Source organism: Alosa pseudoharengus, unplaced genomic scaffold, assembly GCF_046254945.1.
Source record: "Alosa pseudoharengus isolate Yale_2024_CS ecotype anadromous, Long Island Sound unplaced genomic scaffold, YU_APseudo_1.1 YU_APseudo_1.1_scf_7, whole genome shotgun sequence".
Taxonomy (NCBI): Eukaryota; Metazoa; Chordata; class Actinopteri; order Clupeiformes; family Clupeidae; genus Alosa; species Alosa pseudoharengus.
In genome coordinates, this window is record NW_027468859.1 from 27,226,738 (window position 1) to 27,251,433 (window position 24,696).

General features: G+C 44.4%; 1 protein-coding gene across 1 annotated transcript in view; it reads left to right on the top strand.

The window, feature by feature from the left end:
• The first annotated feature begins 2,752 nt into the window (after positions 1-2,752).
• The window catches only part of ryr3 (ryanodine receptor 3), a 101,379-nt gene continuing 79,435 nt past the window's right edge, over positions 2,753-24,696 (top strand). Inside the window, exons 1-13 of the mRNA XM_076271916.1 lie at positions 2,753-2,881; positions 6,058-6,177; positions 9,201-9,305; positions 12,724-12,744; positions 15,181-15,255; positions 15,540-15,618; positions 16,435-16,547; positions 18,696-18,795; positions 19,023-19,116; positions 19,603-19,677; positions 21,130-21,286; positions 22,117-22,281; positions 24,404-24,525. Coding sequence (XP_076128031.1) covers positions 2,753-2,881; positions 6,058-6,177; positions 9,201-9,305; positions 12,724-12,744; positions 15,181-15,255; positions 15,540-15,618; positions 16,435-16,547; positions 18,696-18,795; positions 19,023-19,116; positions 19,603-19,677; positions 21,130-21,286; positions 22,117-22,281; positions 24,404-24,525 — 1,355 coding nt within the window. The remainder of the gene's footprint in view (positions 2,882-6,057; positions 6,178-9,200; positions 9,306-12,723; positions 12,745-15,180; positions 15,256-15,539; positions 15,619-16,434; positions 16,548-18,695; positions 18,796-19,022; positions 19,117-19,602; positions 19,678-21,129; positions 21,287-22,116; positions 22,282-24,403; positions 24,526-24,696) is intronic.

Sequence of the window (24,696 nt, forward strand, 5' to 3'; positions counted from 1 at the left end):
TCAATCACTCCTATGCAGTGTAATTAAAATCAGATTATGAAGTTGCATTCATGGATGCCTATTGGGATTATGACTCCTACAGAGGTGATGAAGTGTAGGTTAAGTATAAACATTTCTGAGAAGTTTTTAGACTCCGGTAAAAAGTTTTCTGACAAATGTTGTTTACTGGTCTCCCCTGGCACTTGTTGCCTTGACGATCAGCGACCTGTAATTGAAATGAAAACTTGTGGGGACAGAGTGGCACTCAGTAATCCATTTTTAAGGCATTAATCTTACCCCCCCTGGTGGCACGGACTATGCAGTCAAGGTGGCGAGTGGAGATTGTGATGGAGGATATGACTTATGGGTGCTTCTCAGGTAAAGGTAAACAGCTGGGCGGAGGGCCAAACCATCCACCCACACAGTACGTGAGCAGACTGTGCCCAGCCCTCCCTGGCTGTGTCGGGTTGTTGCAGAGACTGGTGCCCTCTTCTCACTTAATATGCCAATGTGGATTAGTGTGCACTCTCCTCATTGATTGCTCAGTCTTATGGTGATGCTCGAGTGTTTTGTCTGGCTGCTTCTTTGCAACGAAGCCATCTGTGAAGAAGGGCAAGATGTCCGCCATGAGTATTCAGCTATGGGAATTAAGATGAAGGTGCTTCTCCTTGCTCTCACTGCAGATGTTTTATTTAACAATGTGTCTTTGTCACTGTGGACACTACAGCAGTAAGGATGTTGTATTCATTTGTTCTGAGGTATGATGTATGTTTTATGTTGATAGGTTTACTGCAAGATTTATATTCTGAGGCACATCAAACCTTCCCTTCTGTTTGAAGTTATTTATCAGGAACAGAAGTATGCAACACCTCAGTCAAATCTGAATGCTTTTGACATGGATGCAATGCTGAAACAGAGGGAGATAAATAGGTCATAAAACAAAAAGCATTTGTCTCTATAAATTAGTATGAGTATGGTCTCACTTCATTTATTGTGTTGTTTAAAAAAAAAAAAAAATGATGCATAAATATCTTTCAGGTAAAAGTGATCAATAATTTCATTATCAAAAATGGTAATAAAAAGCTGTTAAAAGTGACGAGCCAGGGAATAAAAGCTAATTTCTCCATTTCTCTGTGTTCTGCCAGCCGTGAGGGAGCTTGGTGCCTTGGTTGTGATTGTTTGAACAAATGATTCTCTTTCAGCATTAAGCACCATTTCTACCATGAAACAAAAGCTTTTGATGATTACTATGCATAGAAGAGTCCCTTCACACCCAATGCAGAATATTTTGGTCTGAGGCTCTGCTGATAGGTAGTAATAGCTAGAAAATATATATTATCTTGTTGTGGTTAAATGTAAGGCATTACATAATCACAATTTCATACTTTAAATATGACTAGGAGTCAGACTAGACATGCTCTGCACTTAATGCTTTCATAACTTTGTGCACTCGAGGATCCCCCATAGCATCAAATTATTTGAGTTCCATTTCAACCTTGAGCTTTCACCTGTCTTCGTTGATTCTGTCCAGCCACACTTGAGTGCATGGTGCTTTTTGTGATGCAGGGCTATTTTCAAGCAATATGCATGCAAAGTAATCCAGGGGAAAATCCAATTTGTTAGATAGTTTCAGCATAAGGTACTACTTTGCATTGAGGCTGCGAACATTCGCTGGAAGATTGAGAAAACGCAGAACCTTTCATTTATCGCCCACCCTGCCCTCTCAACACTCGACTGCCAACTCCCACTCTCGTCTTGTTCCTCTCTCGCGGCATCACACTCTGTCTTGCTTCCTGTCAGTCAGACAGTGAGGGAAGAGGCATAGCTCATAAAATGGGGCATAAATGGCACGCCTGGTGGGGGTATTTTTTTCCCAGCGGTGGCTGTTTGTGATCGAGGAGTCCGTCTTCTCGTCTTGTTCCGTATGCCCTTACTATTTATGGACCAGCTGTTGGCTCAGGAGTCCCTTCAGACATCACCTTGGCAACCTGTTCTGCTGAACCTACATGTGTCACTGTTGTCAATAACACGTATAGGACAGCAATGGAAGTCATGCATACTAAACAAATGTTGCAAAGTTTTAAGTTTAGAGGTTTTAACTATAAAGGCCTAGATCTATAATCTGCAATGGCCTATGAGAGGTCACACTTAATTGCCATTATTTAGGGAATTCACATTACATTGTTTAAAATCAAAGTGAAAAAAGTAGATTTGTAGATTACCCATTTAGAGAACTCTAGAGAAGTATTTTTGCTTATAACTGCTGGTCATTGTGCAACAGTATTAAGGAGTTGCCTCTATATTAATGGGTCCCAGGTGTGCATTGAGTCTGAGTGTATTTATGTCCCCAAAGCCAAGAGTATGGGTGTTTAGAGTGCTTTTTCAATAGACTTCCAATGAGCTCCACTGTCAGGATGTACCCGTACTATATTCGGGACGTAATCGGCCAATGACACAACCTATTTGACTTTCATGCATTATCGGGCCCCGGCAGCACCTCGTGAATTGGGAATGTGAATGGGGCGCCGTCTGTACCAGAGGGGAGGCAGGCAGGCTGGCTCTCTTGGCTCCAGGATCGCTCTCATTTAATATTCAGGGCTTGATCTCCCCTCACTTCAGGCACCTGAGGCTGCTGTAATTATGACCATGCAGTCTCCCTGCGCACCCAGCCCGCTAGTTGGGACTCGTCAGGTAATCTGTGACTGTGCCGCCACAAAGGCGAGCCATCTCATCAAACTGTCATCGATGGATCTGTGTGGAGAGGGGCTCTGCGATGTATGATGAATTTGAGCTATTTCGGGACTGTGAGCGCAGTGTGTGGCACACAACCCCTCGACCTCGATCTCGGCCTCTCGCTGAGGCTTGTGTTGGCACAGGTGTAATTTCTCACCTGGTGGCCCAGGTCTGTATTAATAACCTGAGAGCAAGGCAGGGGTCTCCTCTGTCCTTTATGACTGGAATAAGGCTGAAATAAGGCTGCTGTGTTTGAAATAAGGTTCTTCTAAGTCAATCAGGTTGTTTGTGCTTGCTGTCAGGCACCAAAAAGTCCTAACCTGATAGTTTGTAAACAGCACTTATCACCTTGTATGACATTTATGAGCAATGTGAATCTGACCTGGTATGAGGCAGGAGAAAGCCCAACCTTTGTATAAATCAACAACAAGATCCTAGTGTTAGCCTAGTGTTAACATATGCCGCCATTTTCCCTCTTAAAAAAGAACCCCCCCCACCACACCCTGCCCCAACACAGAGTCTGTGCGCAGCGCGCTTATGAAAATAGCCCCTCGCTGAAGGGATAGAGTGCGTTCACCCTCTGTCAAGTTCATGTTTGTGGCAGTGCCGGCCGGGTGAGTTGTGTGCGTGTGTTGAGCTCGGCTGCGGATCGGCCACTCTCGGGTTACGGCCCAGTAGATGCTTCAGGCCACACACACCCACCTGTTCTTGTCCTTAAACCCCACCGTCGCTGAGCAGGGACGAAGAGAGTGGGGGCTCTGTGTGTGTGTGTGTGTGTGTGTGTGTGTGTGTGTGTGTGTGTGCAGTACACGATGGATTTGTATTGGGGTTGGGTTGGGTCGGGTGGTGTGGTCAGCCACAAACACCTGCGCCTTTTGTGGATCCTCAAGTAAATGGTAGGCTGAAGTGGGCATGGGGGCACCTAGCCTGCCTGGGCATGGGGGCACCTAGCCTGCCTGGGCATGGGGCACGGATGAGGGCGGCGGGCAGGGGCGAGCAGCAAGGTTGGGGTCAGGTTGCTGACTCTTTTACCCCAAACCCTCCCTACCCCCCACTGCCTGTTACACACGCACCACCCCATGGCCCTATAGATAGACTGTGATGCTTCTTCTTAACTCTCTGGCAGATGGCTCCTTCTCTTTCTCTCCTTCTCTCTCTCTCTCTCTCGATCTCTCTCTCTCTCTCTCTGCCTGGATCACTTTGCTTCAGATTCACCACATTCTTTGGCACTGAATCAAGGGAGGAGATGGGAGTGAAGGGAGGGGGGTGGAGGGTTGGGGGAGGGAAAAAATCCCCTCTTAGATAAGTAGTGCCATTGCACCTTCAGATACAGGGGGATTGGGGATTAAAGTTTTCACTTTGCCTTGCTGTGAAAGTGGTACACACACACACATACACACACACACACAGACACACACACACATACACACACACACACAAACGGAAGCTAACATTCCAGTTGTGCAGGCGATCCTAGCGTGGGTCTTTACAGCTGGTGTAAGGGATGAAGAGAGGATCCTCTTCATTTTAAAGAGGTGGCAATCCTTTGGCACTGGCATGTTTAGAGAGCCTCTGGTGGCATTGCTTTTTCAATTTACGAATAACGAACCGCATGCCACTCCACTGGAAGTGTGCCTTAGCGAGTCTCATTGAGGCAATATTGATGAGTTGTTGGCTTTGTCAGTAATCCAGTCTGAAACACAATGATCTGAAAATAGGACATTTTGGCGAGGGTTTGCCTTGATGTAAATGAATGATTTTTAGTCGCACAATGTACTGTGCAAACAGAGCCAGTTGTCTTTTCTGTAAAATATACTGTATGTTTTTACTTTTGCTGTACATTCTGTTTGATTTGAATAATTTTTTTATTATATTTGTCCATTAAATTGCTTTAAGTCCATAAATATCAACTTAAATATCACTTTGTAATATTACTTGGATTAAATCTACACTAGGTTTAGTGCTATATAAATATATGAACACAGACAAAAAGCAACATGCTTTGACAGAATTGCCTTGTTTTACCTAATTATGTTTGGATGCACTTTCATTGTTTATTTGAATTTTCAGCACAGACAATGTCACAGTTCTTTTTGCCAGTTTCAGTGTATATTTCTTTACATAAAGTAGGACATGTCTCTTGGGAGAAAAAAAGACCCCCTCCCTGCATCTGAACTGACAGAACTGAGTAATATTTGTGTGCGCAGACCCCATCTGTGTCAGTGCTGCTGTGTGCTGGGACCTGTCGAGCCTTCTTGAGTGAACAGCAGTTATAGCTGAAGACGGCCTGACAGTGTTTAATGAATTGTACTGCTCTGATTGCACTAGTCAGAACCATGGCAACCATCAGGTCAGATTAATGTGGACCGTGAGTTGGCAAGCACAAGAGTGTGTGTGTGTGTGTGTGTGTGTGTGTGTGTGTGTGTGTGTGTGTGTGTGTGTGTGTGTGTGTGTGTGTGTGTGAGGGGGTGGGGGTGGGGGTTGGACACACAAATCAATATTTTCCCTGTAGGCCTGTGCCAAAGTTTTTGCAGACAGGAAGTCATTGTGGAATAGCATAACATCACTGCTTCTGTTTCAGCTTCCTCTCTCTCTCTCTCTCTCTCTCTCTCCTTCTCTCTCTTTCTCTCCCTCTCTCTCTCTCCTTCTCTCTCTTTCTCTCTCTCTCCATCTCTCTCTCTCCTCTCTCTCTCCCACTCTCTCTCTCTCTCCTCTCTCTTTCTCTCTCTCTGTCCTCTCCCTCTCTCTCCCTCTCTCTCTCTTTCTCAGGATTTGAGTTCCTTTTGTTCCATGTTTTAAGAGTACTCTGAAGTGTCGTGCATTGGTCACTGTATTGGTTAAAGCTCTGCAGCAGCTACCCAGGCAAATAAAATGTTAGACAGTTCTGTGAAACCCAAATCAGCCTAAAGGCTCTCCCTTGTGCAGTCTAGCTAATGAATTCTTCTGCATTGCCATAAGACAAAAAGGAAAAAAAAGATGATGTTTCAGATACGGAAATAGAAAACATAAATCATCTCTGGACAAAGTTATGAAAGCAATGGGGGTCTAAGAGGTAAAGCTCCAGAGATATGTTGATGGGAATCGCCTGGGTATCTTTCATTAAAAATGTAATTAACAAACTTGCACAAGCAGATGCATGCTGGACTGCACAAAAAGAGATTCAAAACAAGATATTCAAATGGAATGAATCACATTAGTCAAGGTAGCCTGAATTCCAGGCGTGCCAAGTCTAGACATCAGTATAATATATCTCAACTGCGATGCTGTTAATCATGTCTTATCGACCGGCTCTGGTGATATGTAGAGTTGTCTTTAATTCTGTTTTTCTTTGGCCATTTTCTCTAGGAAGATGAAGTGGTTGTGCAGTGTGTCGCCGCAATCCAGAAAGAGAACCGCAAGTTTTGCCTGGCAGCGGAGGGACTTGGAAACCGACTCTGTTTCTTGGAACCGACCTCTGAGGCTAAGGTGAGGCTGCCCCGAGATGACCTCGGCAAGAACTCCACTTCCCAGGTGCCCTCTCTTGCCACTGCACGCTGGCAATGGCAGGGTTTACGGAGAGGCATCGATCATAAGTGCAGTAGCTGCCAGGGGGAGATGTGTAATTTAGTCGTAAGTGTGGCTATGGCGAGTGGTAATGCATTTATCTTGAGGCAGCGGGAGAGCTCAGTGCAGCATTTCATTACCGATTCCTAAATTAATGCTCATGCATCAGTGTGCCAGGCTACCCTGGCGAGCATGAGTAACATTCGAACTTTAATGCAACTCAAGACTTTATATAGTTCAATGTATTTGTGAAACTACCACAATTTGTTGCTACCATCTGCCATCAAGTGTAAATTTACATTGATATTCTTTGATAAAAAAGATAACTTAACTTAAACAGAAATGTGCAGCAGCTTACTCTTTCCAATGAAACCAATAAAATAAGAGGAAAGGAAGGATGTGCAAATAAGTAAGTAAGCAAGATGTATTTATACAGCAAAAAGTCCCAGACAAGAGTCACCTAGTGCTTTACAAAAGCACATAGCACCAAATAAGATAAAACACAATACACAACAATACACATAAAGCAAAAGATGCTAAGGGGCAATTCCACGCAAAACTGTCACGTCCATAACGGCAACTAAATACCATGGCATTGTGTTGGCGTTATGGACGTGACAGTTTTGCGTGGAATTGCCCTAAGACAATAAATCACAAAAGGAAAGTAAAGTGAACACATCAGAAGTTCATCAGATGCCTGTGTAAACAGGTGGGCTTTTTAGCTGCCCCTTAAAATAATCCACAGAATCAGCAAATCTAAGGGTCAGGCGTTCCATAGCTTTGCTGCGATCGCTGCAAAGTCTCTGTCCCCATGTGTTTTTAAACAGGTGGAGGGTGACTTGTGATATAGAGATTATTTGACCTAAGATTATTGAGATTATCAGACCTAAGATTATTGAGATTATCTGACCTAAAATTATTGAGATTATCTGACCTGAGAGAGCGACCTGAGAAGTGGGCGTTGAGAAAATCCATCACATATGAAGGGTCTGACCATGCAGTGTTCTAAAAGTGATGGTGAGGATCTTAAACTGAATCCTAAAGGCAGCAGTGGGCGCGTGCAGAGAGTTAAGCAGACGCCTTTAGAGACTACAGAGTCACGTTTACCACAACATCCATTTCCTTGATACCTTTCAGTTTAGTTGAAGTATTCCAAAAGGATTTGCTTGCAGAAGCTCCAGTGGGGTTGCTGTGTATTATATTAAACTTGTAAACTTGTCTGTGGAACTGAGAGAAAAAAAATTTGTTCAATTTTGGATTTCTTATGTCACGTGAAATTACCTCTCTTAGGTGTTTCCAGAGACTACACCATGTGGATTTAGCAGGCAAATCAGATTTTAGACTTCTGATCCAGACAGTTGAAACATCAGTTGAAGCTTGGGGGCTTAACAGTGTACGGCAATCTGTCTCAATACGGCCTGTCAATGCAGGTCCTATTCACAACGTGGGCCCTCTATCTCTCCCTCTCTCTCTCTCTTTTACCAGCTTAGGCTTTCTCCTCATCACTGTCTCCTGCTTACATTTCACTCCCCCCCCCCCACCCCCCCACCCCCAGCTGGAGGTTAGAGGTCAGGGGGGCGACTTAAGAAGCGGATGGCAATACAGGCCTGCTCTCCACTCGTGTCCAGTGGCAGCTCCCAGCTCACTAAGTGCCCTTGGTGCCCCCCCCCACCTGTTAATTATCCTCAGCTGCCCCTGGAGCTCTCTCACCTTGGAACTATGTCTGGAATATCCGATCCCTAATAGGTGCTCGTTATGTCGTTTAGCCACCACTGGCAGAAGAGGTGCAAATGAGTAGCAGAGGCCTCGAAAGAGTCAGGAGCCAGATATTTATGAGGGGGCGCTCATTATGAAGTCACCAAAGGTGACAACATGGCTATTATCGTACAGTGTGTATTTACAACATTTTGTGAAGTCACTTCCTTGCACATTTTTGCCAACTCATTTTGTGACTTTTGTGAATTTTGTCCCTTTGAAAAATGATTCGTTAGTCACAATGAATGAAAGCGGGTGAACAGTTTACTGAAAATATAAGAAAGTGTAAGGACGTACAGTAGTGTCAGAGGGGTGAAAGTTGGTGCTGAAAGAGAAACATTAGCAGTTAGCCGGGAGTGGGTTGAACTCCCGGAAAGAAGCTACAAGTTAAAAGCTAAAAGTCTGCTCATATCAGGGGACTCATTAAAGATCGTGGAAACCTGAGAGAAGAGTCGAGGGGGAAGGCATGAGCCATTTGGAGAGACCAGTCCCCTGCGCTTTGTTAAAATGGCGTCGTTGTCCACCAACTAGGTGGACTCTCCTGCAGTGGTAGAAGCTGAGAGCGAGTGTCTGTGGAACTGAGAGAAAAAAAATTTGTTCAATTTTGGATTTCTTATGTCACGTGAAATTACCTCTCTTAGGTGTTTCCAGAGACTACACCATGTGGATTTAGCAGGCAAGTCAGATTTTAGACTTCTGATCCAGACAGTTGAAACATCTTAGTGAGCCATTTGGAGAGACCAGTCCCCTGCGCTTTGTTAAAATGGCGTCGTTGTCCACCAACTAGGAGGACTCTCCTGCAGTGGTAGAAGCTGAGAGCGAGTGAGAGGGAATGTGGGCTTATCTGCGGCCAACAGAAGAGGAAGGTGGCCAATGCGTCGGCCTGATAACATCATCAGCCAGCCTTCAGGGAGAGGAAAAAGGAACCGCCAAGACATTATACCTGGATGGAGGATTTCATAAAAGTGCAAAAAAAAAAAAAAATTCAGTTGGCAGCTTCATAGCTTCTACCCCAGGTGTGCTATTATGGCCTAAAATGTGTGTGTGTGTGTGTGTGTGTGTGTGTGTGTGTGTGTGTGTGTGTGTGTGCGCGTGTGTGTGTGTGTGTGAGTGTGTGTGCGTGTGTGTGCGTGTGTGTGTGCGTGTGTGTGTGTGTGTGTGCGTGTGTGTGTGTGTGTGTGTTCCCTCAGTATGTCCCTCCAGACCTGTGCATCTGCAACTTTGTGCTGGAGCAGTCGCTGTCAGTACGGGCCCTGCAGGAGATGCTGGCCAAGTGTGGCCCCAACGGCGAAGGGGTAAGCACGTCTCTCTCTCTCTCTCTCTCTCTCTCTGTCTGTCTCTCTTTCTATCTCTGTAAGGGGTAAGCACCTCTCTCTCTCTCTCTCTCTCTCTCTCTCTCTCTCTGTCTGTCTCTCTTTCTATCTCTGTAAGGGGTAAGCACGTCTCTCTCTCTCTCTCTCTCTGTAAGGGGTAAGCACGTCTCTCTCTCTCTCTCTCTCTTTCTCTCTCTCTCTCTCTCTCACTCTGTAAGGGGTAAGCACGTCTCTCTCTCTCTCTCGCTCTCTCAAATTCAAATTCAAATTCAAATGTGCTTTATTGGCATGACTCAGAAAATAGTGTTGCCAAAGCAGTAACATGACATTACAAACAGATACAATATTTGTTTTAAGGGGGGTCAAAGAAAGGAAACTTATAATACTAAACTAAAAGAAAGAAAACTTATGTTTAAAAAAAAAATAGTAACTAAATCCATGTTTAAAGAAAACTTAAACATGTATTCTTAAATCTAAATCTAAAGGAAACCTATTTAAAAAAAAAACTGTATCTAAAGTAATTTACGATTTGTAACAGAAAGGAAACTTAACATAAATTTGTACTTATTTTTAGAGTTATGTAAGATTAATATCTCTGTAAGGGGTAAGCACGTCTTTGTTGCACAACTAGAAATTTCTCTCTCTCTCTCTCTCTCTCGCTCTCTCTCTCCGTCTCTCTCTGTCTCTCTCTCTCTCTCTCGCTCTCTCTCCGTCTCTCTCTGTCTCTCTCTCTCTCTATCTCTGTAAGGGGTAAGCACGTCTTTGTTGCACAACTAGAGATTTCTCTCTCTCTCTCGCTCTCTCTCTCTTGCTCTCTCTCTCCGTCTCTCTCTGTCTCTCTCTCTCTCTCGCACTATCTCTTTCTATCTCTCTCTCTATCTCTGTAAGGGGTAAGCACGTCTCTCTCTCTCTCTGTCTCTCTCTCTCTCTCGCTCTCTCTCTTTCTATCTCTCTCTCTATCTCTGTAAGGGGTAAGCACGTCTTTGTACAACTAGAGATTTCTCTCTCTCTCCGTCTCTCTCTCTATCTATCTCTCTCTCTCACTCTCTCTCTCTCCGTCTCTCTCTTTCTCACTCTCTCTCTCTCCGTCTCTCTCTATCTATCTATCTCTCTCTCTCTCTCTCCGTCTCTCTCTCTCACTCTCTCTCTCTCCGTCTCTCTCTATCTATCTCTCTCTCTCTCTGTCTCTATCTCTCTCTCTCTCTATTTCTCTCTCTATCTCTGTCTTTTCCCTTTTCTCAGTTTATGTGTCTCTTTCTATCTGCTTTTTCCTCATGCTCTCATGCTCTTTAAACTACTTGCGATTGCCTGTCTAGGAGAATGCCAGTGATCTCAAGCAGAGGAGAGGTTTTTGAATTAAATCACTAATATGATGGGGTTTTTTGTATTTCATTTAACCATCTTGTTTGCACAATTAATTAGTTGTTTCAAAGTAAGTAAAAATGAGAGGCACTTGCACCTATTTAAATATTTAATGCAAGTATAGGGATAAAGACCTGGCCTGGAAAAATCCAGACTCATTCAAAAAGTGACACAAAGTATATAGAGTCTGGTGATTCACAATTGGGATTTGTTTCCAACACTTGCATCGCGATGGGCACTTTGAAATCATTGGTCCAGCCTTACCAATCGCATTGAGATTCCTAACGTTACTTCCTATTTTGCCTAAACGTTACAAACAGACAATAAACAGCGTCAACAGTCAGAAAACAATGTATGTGGGTCTACCTTAAATAAATTTCTGCATTTTTCCAAATGCATTTTTTTGATGTTTTTTGGTATTGCTGCTTTTATCACAATAAGTTTCCGTTTTGTCTTCCCCTCTCGTCACTGATTGGCCTGACATTTTTTCTTGTGTGAGGGAAACGGTTATGAACTAGTCTATGGTGTTCCATGACTAGATCAGTGTTTTTCAACCTTTTTTGTGCCACGGCACACTTTTGACACTTAAAATGTCCCACGGCACACTAACATCCTGTGTGAAGAAAAAATAAACATACCATAGCCTAAAATTTCAAATAATACACAGATATGGCCTTATTATGGCTTCTATGCAAGACCTGCTCAATAAAACAAGTGCCCTCTGTTTCATTTGTAGGTGACTATATCTAATTTAATTGTTGTTATGAACTGGATATGTGATGATTCATACTGGATATGGGGCCTCCATTGTACAATGCCTGCATACCACAAATAGTGCAATCATACAATCAATGAGAGCATGTGGTTATAAACTATTTGATGCAACAGTTGCATTTCTGGACCAGTGAGTGACATTTGGGTAATTTTCTGCGGCACACCTGATGATCTCTCACGGCACTCTAGTGTGCCCCGGCACAGTGGTTGAAAAACACTGGACTAGATGATCTAGATGGGCGGGGCCAGGCTAAAGAACACTCCTTGTTGTTTAAATGCATGATCGTGTATCATGAAGTCCATGGTCAATTTATCCCAATCAGTATGATATATCAGTATGTATGTCCAGTCAGGAAGGGAATGCGTTTTTTTTTTGTGAGGGGAGTTGAGGCAGGGGCACAGCAACAGCTTGGCGTGAGGGAATGCAGGGGTGATTCCCTTTGGCTTTCAGTGTTGTCAGCTGGGATGGCAGTGCTTGCCTTTGATTTACGCTGCAGTCCCATTCAGAGAGATTGCTAAAGGTATCCCCGACGCCGCTGGAATACCGACAAGTTTTACGACCCCCGGGGTTAGCAATCACTGTTCACGACGCAGCCATTGTGTGGCACCGACTGCTGTAAATCAGAAGCAAAATGGCCCTCTGTCTGACGTCCACGCAGTCACGGTTCATGTTGAATGGAAGTGGTTGGGTTATGAATGAACTGCTAACAAGGGTTTTATTACATCACAACATAAAACTTCCACACATGCTACCTAAAACCTTCCCTTTTGATGCACAAGATGTCATGGTGCTGACTGTCCACTCGATTGGAATAACACAGAGTGCTACTCTTATAGCATAGGGGAGGAATATGATTCACTGTGTGAGGACTGCAATGGAGGAACCCTTTGGTGTCGTCATACATAGCCTTCTTTCCACCAACAGAGAACCGATTCTGTTCCCATTCGCCAACCAACATTTGTTGACCTTTTTGTTAGCTTGATGTGACTATTTGTTTAGAAAAAAGTAGAATATACTGCTATTACTGGGTAAACTGGCTAAACAAAAATATATCATTACTCTGTACAATATTGTTATGTTGTAATATAATGTAATTAATGTTGTATTACAACATGTTATATATTTCTAAATATATATCTACTGATAAAATGAGATAATCCTTCATAGATCAGTGATTGCAGTATATAATCATTTCAAGATTTTTTTAATTAACTTTCCTATTTTTCTTAACAATCTGTCTGTATTTTTGTTCAACATTGCTAGACTCCTGGTCATGAAAAATGGGTATGTTAATGATTCACTTCCTGTAGAAATGCATGGATGGTGCTCAGCTTGGCTAAACAAAAAAGATCTCATCTTTCACCTCTAAATGTGTTCCGTCTCAGTCTCTTGATCAGTCCTACATTCAACGAGTAAAAGGTTTGGCTATTCAATACCAACATCCTCTGTGCCAAGTCAATCAATAATGTCATGCCTGGGCATTCAGAAGGACATTTTACAGATAAAATAGTCTGTAAGTCGAAGTCTAAAGAGACTTGAAGGATGTGAGAAGAATAGACCCTAACTGCCCAAGTTACTGACATGTACAATGCAAGAAATATAGATCCAGAGAGGCACATATTTAGACAATTTCCCCTCTGTTAAGATGAATGCACTTGTCAAACCGACTGCCCTAAGTCAGTTTTCCCCATCCAGAGGCAGTGCAGTAAAAAAATGTAATCAACTGCCTCCACCACTGTCAACAGTAATTGGTCATTTCTCCACTATAACTGCCCATAACTAAAGGCACATCCATTTTGATAAAGAAAGATGGATGTACAAGGAAACATTTTCAAGTGAAAGAGAGGTATTTCATGCTTCAGTTTTTCTGTTTCCGGCCCTTTTTCGTGGTACGTTTAACACTGACAAACTGCTAACACCTAAAATCTCTATACAAGTGAACAACAGAAAAGAGATCCCTCAGATGTTTGTTGATGTTTTCCCCCTAATGCTCAGTGATCCTGTCTACTACTACTGTAATGACCTACTACTACTTCCCCTACAGGCCTGAGGAGACTGCACATGGGTTGGACAGCAGTGAGAGTTTTTGTATTTCTGACCTTGCAATGACTTCTCTTTGCAGTTGGGTGTACTGTAGCATGATGAAATTTCAAAGGGAACCAATGAGGAAATGTTCTGGAATTCGGTGGGATTCCGGATTTCAACACATTGATGTCAATGTTTTTTTTACACTGTTTTATATACAGTCTATGATTTTTTTTTTTTTTTTTTCTCCTGCCACAGTATGATTACATGTTGTAGCCTATCAATCATTTTGGGTACTTCAATAGAAGTTTATTTCTTTTTTTTCCATCCATTTCTGGAAGACCTAAATGTGGATTATATCGTCGGTTAGCACTGACATGATCATGAAATTTCACAGGAAGCGTTTGTCATCTAATATCAGATACTGCTACCGTTTTAATCCAGTAGGAATTCATTTTGGCACCAAGAGTCCATCGTACACAAACAAAGCCAAGAACATGCTATGGATACTGAGCAACTAAGCAACAGCAGTGAAACTGAACTTCCCAATCACACTTTAGCTCAGATCATATGTTTGGCAAGGCAAAGAGGTGAGGAGGTAAACTCTTGGCGTCAGAGCTCTGTAGTAAGTTTGTTAAATGTAAGGAGACAGCACAGTATCAGAGCGGCAGCAATGTTAGCATGCTAGCAAAGGTCACACAGCTTCACGTGGGATGAGGTATCAACATGACAGCCGGCCTGAAATATGGAGCTTAGCTTTGCTGCAACAGCTGGGGGCATTGGGGGATGGGGGTGTGGGAACAGAGCTGCAGGGTACTTCTACAGTTTATTTTTTTCGTGGTCCAGTAAAGGTTCCAAACACCACTCTCTCGCTTGGAATCAGGCAGCCAGACAGTCAGCCCAGCTCACCCAGCGTCACAATAGACCAATTTCACAGTGTCCAGGTGTCCGGCCTCATTGATGTTAATGATAACCTTAATTGGCAGGGTAAAACGTCTTCCTGTTTCTGTCTTTTCTGTGGACTTTTCTTTTGCTGTCTATGGGACAGTGCTCTTCCACAGGAAGTTGATTTACACAGCGGCCCCATCTTGTGAAATGGGCTAATCTCTCCGTGTATTTAAAGTTGAGATATCTATGCCAATTAAGGCAGCTGCAGCAGTAATTACTCTCAGTAGATAGCAGCAATTCCACATTAATATGCACTAATTAAAACACAGGGTGTTTTATATTCTTAAGAGGTTGTGCCCAAAAGCCTTATTTCTGATGCAAACTTATATTTTTCCTTAATGCAACCAGAGGGTAACAAGAAAGGTGGGTATTCTTGCAATTTTCAGTAGACTGTTGTAAAATGCAGATTCTACCTGTGCTAAGGATGGAGTGCACATTTCCTCATGAGTGGTATTACCCAGTGAAATTCTTTCTCGTTCAAACACTGCAACGGGAAATAAATGTCCTTCTAACATTCCCTCAGTACCTACAACTGCATGTGTAATGTCTCGATCTTTCTTTATTATTATTTTTTTTGGTTAGTCATCACTTCAGTCTTAGTCATCACTTAGTCATCATCCTTTTGTGATGTCCACAGCCTTATGCTCAGAGACTTGTACAAAAAAAAAATTCTCCCAGAAGACTCTACGACTCTTGTTAACGTTGCTTTAACCTTCACTGTTGGGATGGGGCCTGTTTCGTCCACAGGCGGTGCAAGGGGGTGGACACCGGACCCTCCTGTACGGTCACGCCATCTTACTGAAGCACTCCTTCAGCGGAATGGTGAGCATGTGCAATACCTATTAAACCCCAGTGTCCCAGTCTCACTTGGCCTGTCACTGAATCAGAAAGCTCACACTATTATCAAACAGACACACAGTGACAGTGTTGAGTTATGACATCTGGCTTTCAAAACACATGTATGCCCATAAAAGTATACAGACAATATCCCTATTAAATCCAGTCACACAAGCCACTTTTCATTTTGTTTTGTTTTGATTTCGGCTTAGTGTGTTTTGAGATTATTTTATCTTTAATGTCTTTATTTGTTTGTATACTCTTTGCAGTACCTTACGTGTCTGAAGACATCAAGGTCCCAGACAGACAAGCTATCTTTTGACGTGGGTCTGCAGGAGGACTCCGTGGGTATGGCAGATTTACATTTCCATCTGTGTGCATTATTCGATTTAAATGGTGATTAAAGCCCGACCTGGTCGGCCCAATCACATTAGCCTGGTCTTGTTTTGAAATTGACACGCATGGCCGAGCAAGAACTAAAAAAAAAAAAATACAGGGGCTACTTCTTGGTTGGAGGAGCGGTGGCCGAGTGATATTTGAGCCACGTACAACATTAAAAAAGATAAATTCATCAAACGAGAGGTCTATGTCCAAACCCCTGAAAAGATATTTTGAATGACGCGCTGACTATTTGTATGTATTGTGCAACCCAGCATAGAGGATGTGGGGAGGGCGGGAGACAATTTCAATTTCATCCCTTGATATGCCGGCCTCTGTGAAATCTCCAAGGTGTATCTGATTCCTGTCTGGGAAAGGAATGACTTGTCATCACTTAGTTTAGTGTCGAATTTATCACTGCTCTCAAGCACCATCCCTAATGAAAGCAATCATCTTTTTCAAGGTCTCGTGAATACGTAAAAAGAGCTGCTGGTAATGATGTTTCTTGATTTAAGCACTTGTAGGAAGGTCATCCCTTTGGGGGGCGCTGTGGCGCAACAGGCTACAGCGCCCATACCATGTACAGGTCCAAGTGCCCACAGGGACCCAGGTTCGAGTCCAACCTGCAGCCATGTCCAGATCCCATCCCATCTCTCTCTCTCTCTCTCTCTCTCTCCCAGTCACTTCCTGTCACTGTCCTATCCAAATAAAGGCAAAAAGCCCAAAAAATATACTTAGAAAAAAAAAGGTCATCCTTTTTTTTCCGGGTGTTTCCTTGTCCTGCAGGAGAGGCCTGCTGGTGGACGATCCACCCTGCGTCGAAGCAGAGGTCCGAGGGGGAGAAGGTCCGCATCGGTGACGATCTGATTCTGGTCAGCGTGTCTTCAGAGAGATACCTGGTAAGTAGGCCCACACTGAGAGTAAACTGTCCATGACCAGATGCAGTAGATGTTATATTGAGTAATACACTGTGGATCAGACCGTCAGAGGTGTGTACATAGGCCAAAAGTTTGCAAATAATTTTCTGTCAGTCTCGAGTTCACCATGACACCTGCAAAAAGCCTAAGGAGGCAGTTCTCTGCAGATATATATGGATACAGCACAAACAGTTCATGGGTTGTCATTTAAATTCAACAGCCCAGAATGTTTGCACCTCTGCATTCTTCTTCCACAAAACCAACACCACAGACTGTTACAGTCAGGGATACAAGGAAATCAGGGAATGATGGACAACTTGCATAGGAGAAACATTCCAGGAGAAAGATTTATAACCTCTTGTGTCAGTGAGGTCTACGCTCTTTTTAGAACCAGCCGCAGTAGATGTTATCTAATACAAGCTATTGCAGACCCGCTTATTTGTTTTTTTCTTCCAAGTGGTTCTTGGGCTCTGTTCTCTTGTTTACCCACACTTCCCTTAATTCACTTTCATGTCATGACCCCCCGCTGGAATTATCCCAAAGCTCTGCCAGCCTTGCAACAGTCCTGCACAAATTGAGATGTTGCACCCTGCTGCAGAAACTCAAAAAGAAGGAAATGTGTTTGTCTGGACTGGAGACTATACTGACTGGAGATTACAGTCCTGTGGCTATCAGTCCCACTCCACCCCACCACCAACACCAACACCACCACCAGTCTTTCTCCACCCCACCACCAACACCAACACCACCACCAGTCTTTCTCCACCCCACCACCAACACCAACACCACCACCAGTCTTTCTCCACCCCGGTTGCCTTCAGATAATCAATATCTAGAGTTCAGAACCCTGGTGGCCCTAATGGGAAATGGTTCAGAATGGGAATACAGTGGCAGCTATAGGGCGCGCTCTACTAGTCTACAATAAAAATCTGATTACCAGAGAAAACCCATTACCAGCTCGTCTAGTGAGCGAGGCATCTGGCGAACAAACCGGCAGTTCGGGAGCTGTGTGGCCACCGAAGGATGCTGAGCTGACGACTTTTTTTTTTTTTTTTAATTAAGTGACTTGTCTCTGGGATACGTGGAGGGTGGTTTACCCCCCCCCCCCCTCCCCTCCCCCATGCTCTTTACAGAGTGAAATTTACTATTAAGCCATGACCCCCACAGTGGGAGAGGGTTCTGCTCCTGTGGGAGATAATAAGGCACCTCTGCTAGCTATCTGTCCAGAGTTGATAGTGTCCAGTTTCCTGCCCTGCAATGCCCGAGCCTCTGCCTCTGACCGTATAGACCCTTTCAACAATAAAAACAAAAACAATGCTTGAACGTTCTATTTGGTTCCCAATCTACTTCCTCTGCATTAAGATAACATATGGACTGTTAAAACGGAAGCCTTGTGGGGCCAACTATGATGATAATGGAACTCTCTTGAAAGGGTCATCTTCAATCTAACAAAGTCAGCTGGATTAATTGCGTTCCCCACAGAAGGAGGTGAAACCCGTTTTTGTTGTCCAAGCCTAGCTTTTGCCAGCGACTCACAGTCCCCTGATTGAGTATTTTCTGGACAGAAAGAGTGTCATGATAAGCAGCTTACTGTGTGAACAAAACGTGGCTTTTTGAGTACGGGCCAGCTGAAGTTCGCGGGGAAAGAGGCGTTCATTGTCAGTCCTCTCTGAGCCCCAGTGTAGAGCCACTTAATTCAGACATGCTGTACCGCCTGCAGACACCCGGGACCAGCTGATGTGCCTGGCAATTATTCTACCTTCCCTCTGAGCCCCCTCATCTTCTCCCTCCCTTCCTCCCTCCCTCCCTCACATTCCCCCTTTCGTCCTTGGGTGACCTTTAACTGCGAGTCTGTAGACATCTGAAATGAGCTCCCAGGCGACTGCCGACTTGGAAACGGACTCGGCCCTGCTCCGCCCCAGGGATGGAACCGCTGCCGGATGGGCTGAGCTGAGCTGGGCCTAGTTCTCTGAGTGTCGCTATGTTGTTGGTGTTGTTTCCCCTCTGTGTTGACTCCGAGGAAGATATAATCATCAGCTAGTCGATCATATTAGCACCCTAAATAATCAACGATTGTGTGCTGCGTTGATATTTTCGTCTTTACTTCTATGTTGTTTTGCCGTCCCACAGCACCTGTCCATGGCCAATGGGAACATTGCGGTGGACGCCTCCTTCATGCAGACCCTCTGGAACGTTCAGCCGACCTGCTCAGGCAGTAACATAGCAGTAGGTATGTTCGCAGCAATGCACAACACACCCGTCAACACCATCAAGAGGTCCAGTTCTTCAGAGATATCTGTTAAAATCGCTTTCTGACTAATTAATCATGTTTGGGCCTGATTGTGCATAGGAAGCAAGTGCAGTGATTAAATGAATGGACTTTGAAGGAAAATCCATATCGAGCTCTACTTAGCTGAGATATTGAGACGTCTGACTAGGCTGGCTTGGTTTCCACAGGCTATGTTCAGGGTGGTCATGTGATGCGCCTGTTTCACGGACATGATGAGAGCCTCACCATACCAGGGGCAGACAAAAAAGAGGACCAGCAGAGGTGGGTTTCCGTCACCAAGTCTTTCAATGAATGATGTTGAGTTTAGACATTTGGTTAAGACTTAAGGATGCCTATGATTAAAAACAGCATGCTATTACATGTTGAATTCAGATGATTTTTAGTTTATCCCATTTAGCTGTGAAGCCCTAAATATTTTTCTTATACTGTTGTGTGATGTATCACCTCAAAGTCAATGACGCAACTGTCACTTTTGTAGTTTCATATGTAGTTTAAAATTTCATATTTCCCTTACTGCCATGCAAAGTATTCTTAGCCCTGATCTGTTCTCTCTCTCTTCTCCTCGGCCTTTAATCCAGCAGAGGAGGTAGCCATAGTGTAAATATACTGTACTGTAAATATTCTGCACACACTCAGGCAATATATTTATATGTGGTCTGTGTAAGCAAGTGAAGGCGTGAGGGGCTGTCTAAGCCTAACAGCGGTGTTTTAAGGATTTCTGCCTACATTGGGTTGTTGTTTCCACAGGATAGTGAATTATGAAGCAGGCAAAGGGGGCTCCAGGGCCAGGTCTCTGTGGAGATTGGAGCCTCTTCGGATCAGGTGATGCCCCCGTCTCTCTCTCTCTCTCTTACTGTCTGCTACTTTCAGCCTCCATCTTTCTCTCTGTCTCTCTCTCCCCCTGTCCATCCATCTCATTCTTCACCCTATCTCTCTCTGTCCATCTCTCATTTTTCACCCTCTCTCTCTCTCTGTCCATCTCTCATTTTTCACCCTCTCTCTCTCTCTCTGTCCACCCATCTCACTCTTCACTCTCTCTCTCTGTCCATCTCTCTCATTCTTCACCCTCTCTCTCTCTCTCTGTCCATCTCTCTCATTCTTCACTCTCTCTCTATCTCTGTCCACCTCTCATTCTTCACCCTCTCTCTCCCTCTCTCTGTCCATCTCTCTCATTCTTCACCCTCTTTCTTTTTCTCTCTCTCTCTTTATCTCTCTCATTCTTCACCCTCTCTCTGTCCATCTCTCTCATTCTTCACCCTCTCTCTCTCTTTCTCTCTCTCTGTCCATCTCTCTCACTCTTCACCCTCTCTCTGTCCCGTCTCCTCTTTGTCCCACACTGACAGGCGGGGAGAAAATCAAAAGGGTTCCTGAATTTTAGATGACCAGGTTTTCTCCACGGCTCTGGAGCAGTAGGACTGCCCGATGATCTGAGAACTGTCTCTTCTGATTAGACACACACATGCACTAAGGACTTCTCAGACTTATGAGATGGAGTCTGCCCCTGAAAATTTAATTGATCGTCTCGCAGGCTCACATAGACTGGGACACACTCCCTGTTTTTTTCTTTCTCCCTCTCTGTTTTACACCCACGCCCACAAAAGCCACATCCCAAACAGCCTCTGTCAATATTCATGATTTATATCCATCTTGCTTCTCCAACATCACTTTTAATGCATGCAGTTCTAAGACAACACTTGAACTGCATGCATATCTATACTCAGTCCTGTGTCTCCTCCTGGTCTGCATACCAGACTGAGATTTTCAGGGATTCTTTTTATTGTAGAAATAAAGCTAGAAATGAATTAGCTATTACACCATTGAACCTGAATTAGCCATTACAGGTGCTTTGATAGTAATAGATGTGAAATAGATGTTAATTAGATGCTTTGATAGTTAAAACGCATGAAAGGGTTGGTCCCTTACTTTACTTACCTTACTCAACCCTTTTACGATTTTTTTTATGTGCACATATTCATATCTGCAGCCATACTCAAATGGAATCCATGATGTTCTGCCTGATGTATATTAACTGATTGCCTTATATAGGTTTATATTCTGGTGCCATATAGACCCTTTCAACAATAAAAACAAAAACAATGCTTGAACATTCTATTTGGGCCCCAATCTACATCCTCTGCATTAAGATAACATATGGAATGTTAAAAAGGAAGCCTTGTGGGGCCAACTATGATGCTAATAATGGAACTATCTTGAAAGGGTCCATATGCAGATCTCTAATGTTGTGCATTTGGCCTGATGTTTTCCTCTGTGCAGTTGGAGTGGGGGTAATTTGAGATGGGGGCAGCCTTTCCGCCTCCGCCATCTTTCCACCGGCCACTACCTGGGCCAGACGGAGGACCGCGGCCTGGTCCTGCTGGACCGCGAGCAGTCCAACACCGCGGCCACGTCATTCTGCTTCAGGGCCTCCAAGGTCAGAACCGCCGGTGCCAGCCAAATGAGCCGGATTCTACCGGCATGAAAAAAACAAAATCCCCCTGTAGTGAATCCGTTGTGCCTGCAAGGCCACATGGGCAAAGCGGCAGCACAGAATAGGTTTTTATTACTCATCCCGGCACACACGGCGCATAGTAATGGACGCCGGGCAGCGGCAGATGCCAGGCCTGTGCAGTGGAGCGTGGCCGAACACAGAGGATACGCTCCGCTGCTGCAGGGATGCGCTTCATTTACGGGGCTCTCTCTCCCAGTTTTTCTGAACTTTTGTGGTAATGTTCCCTGCATTTAATGGCATTAGTTTAGAGTATTATAAGGCTAATATTCCTCAAGGATGGGCTGGATCTATAATTACCACAGCACTCGCTGGCCGTAATTGAACTTGAACTTTTCTTAGACTTTAATAAGATTGCAATGGGGGCAACACGGCCAACCTTTATGAAAGTTATAATTGCAACTAGACTTCCCCTCGCTGCTCATTACCGTCCTGCGCATCCATCATCATAATAGTGGGGATTCATTATGACTAAGTTACGTAAGCTTACTCTGTTTTCACTTCACAATAACCGAATAACAGTGGAGAGAAAAGTCATTGAAACACCACGCTACACGTTTAATTCATTCAAACGTGATTATACGCCTGCTGTTCTGTGTGATTCCATTTCATCTGAAGGGTTTTGAGTTCTTTTTTTTTCTCTTTTACTGGAAAGAGCTGTAATTCTCAGTTGGCTTTTCAGAGGCTTCCAGATCAGTCAGCTTGCTAATTGGCGTGGCATCCTCATTTGTTTGTCCTCTTTCTTCCCCGGACAGGAAAAAGTGGAGTCTGGCCCGAAGCGAGATATCGAAGGCATGGGGGTGGCTGAGATTAAGTATGGAGACTCGGTCTGTTTCGTCATGCATGTGGCCACCGGACTTTGGCTGTCCTATCAAGCGCCGGACGCCAAATCCTCTCGCCTCGGGCCTCTCAAGAGAAGGGTGAGTACTTAAAACAATCCCCATCACGTGGCGCGGTGTAACGTTTGCTGTCTTAAATGAACTTCTCAATATATAAACTTCTCAACTTTTCACATGAAAAGGCATCCATTAAAGACCCTTTGACCTGTCTTTTTATTATGTGATGACACTCGTAAATTCGCCACAGAACACACGCCCATAAACTACGCCCGTTAAACCCGAGGATGACAACATATTCCAGCTCTTGTTACACAGGGATCGTTGGCCTGGGAGTCTGTGAGTCAGGTGCCGAGTGGACTCGCATGAGTAGAGCAGAACGTGCGCTCGCTCCAGGAGGGTTAGTAGCCGCCTTATGAAACGAGCGGCACAGCTCAGCGTCCAGACGTGATAACGAGAGATGCACCTCCGCTGCGCAAGGCGACGGATTAGCTCTTACAGGTGCGGCGGAGTGTCAGCTGTGTCCACTTGTCCCCAGGCCACCTACCCCCCCCCCCCTCCAACCCCCTGGGTGAGCCTGGCCAGAAACAGCTGCCACCACCTCTGCTAGAGCCTTGGTGCAGTGCCCACATCTGACGCACTCCAGGAAAATATCAAACTACGCTTTTAATCCTGTGTAGCTGATGAAGCTATCCTATTAGAGTGACGGTCCGTGTATAGAGCAACACAGCTAGGGTGCCTCAAGGATACAATCCATCTACACCCCCCCCACCCCCATCCCCCCCGCCCCCCCACACACACACACACTCCCACTTTCCCTCCATCCCACCCACCACACACACACTCCCATTTTCCTTCCATCCCACCCACCACCCCCACCACACACACACACACACTCCCATTTTCCCTCCACACACACACACTCCCACTTTCCCTCCATCCCACCCACCACCCCACCACACACACACACACACTCCCATTTTCCCTCCACCCACCTCCACCCGCCCCCCCTCCCACTCCTCCCCTTTCCCTAAGTTAGATGGAAAAGACATTTGATTATCTAAATGTACCTCTTTGGCTCACTGTCTTGTGATGTTTACTTCCATTCTCGGCGAGGGTTTGTTTTATGAGGTTTCCTGAGACGTCTGGCCTCTGTTTGCTCTGCAATGAAATAAGCTGGAAATTGTTTTTGATCTGATTTCCCCAGACTGTTGGGGTGGGTTTTAGTCAACCTCGAAATGTGCAATATGGCCCCAGTCCAAATCATTTGTTGAACTTTTTTCAAAGCAGGAAATTCAATTAAATTAGAAAAATTTCCACAGGTCATAGGTACTGTAGCATCAGAAGGATTATCTGCAAGCAAAAAATAATAATGCTGACATTATAGGAAACCTTATTCTCAAATTAATGTTTCAGTCATACATATTGCAGTACCCTTGATCCTTTGCAACCACAATCTCTAACTCAGGATATTGTAATAGCATGTACCATATTAATACATGATGAGCAGAACAACTTTGATGCTTATATACTGTACACACAGGGTTAGGGCTATGGTTAGGGTGCATATTTGTATGTGTATAGCACACAGTAACAATATATTGTTACACAGTAAGGGTGTCAATATTACGATCATGATATTTTGGCTACGATACTAAACTATGATGGTTTTACAATGCCACAAGTATTGTGATTCTATTCTGTTCTATGATACAATGCATTGTTGCTCAGTGGCGGTTAGTGTGGTTAACAATGTCAATGCGCCAGACTAATATCATGGGTCACCAATGTTTTTGATAATGTAGAAGCTGTGTGTCTGTGTGTGTGTGTGTGTAGAAGCTGTGTGTGTGTGTGTGTGTAGAAGCTATGTGTGTGTGTGTGTGTGTGTGTGTGTGTAGAAGCTGTGTGTGTGTGTGTGTGTGTGTGTGTGTAGAAGCTGTGTGTGTGTGTGTGTGTGTGTGTAGAAGCTGTGTGTGTGTGTGTGTGTGTGTAGAAGCTGTGTGTGTGTTTGTGTGTGTGTGTGTGTGTGTGTGTAGAAGCTGTGTGTGTGTGTGTGTGTGTGTGTGTAGAAGCTGTATTGTGAGTGTGTGTGTGTGTGTGTGTGTGTGTGTGTGTGTGTGTGTGTGTAGAAGCTGTATTGTGAGTGTGTGTGTGTGTGTGTGTGTAGAAGCTGTATTGTGAGTGTGGCCTTCTGTGTCCCTCGCAGGCGTTTCTATACCCAGAGGGCCACATGGACGATGGGCTAATCCTGCAGCTCTGCCAACATGAGGAGTCCAGGGCTGCCCGCATCATCCGCAACACCACTTTCCTCTTCAGTCAGTTCATCAAGTAAGAGAGACACCCACACCATGTCATATACTGTACACTTTTCACATTACATTACAGTAGATCAACACCACCGTCCTCTTCAGTCAGTTCATCAAGTAAGAGAGACACCCACACCATGTCATATACACTTTTCACATTACATTACAATAGATCAATAGCTCCTATATATCA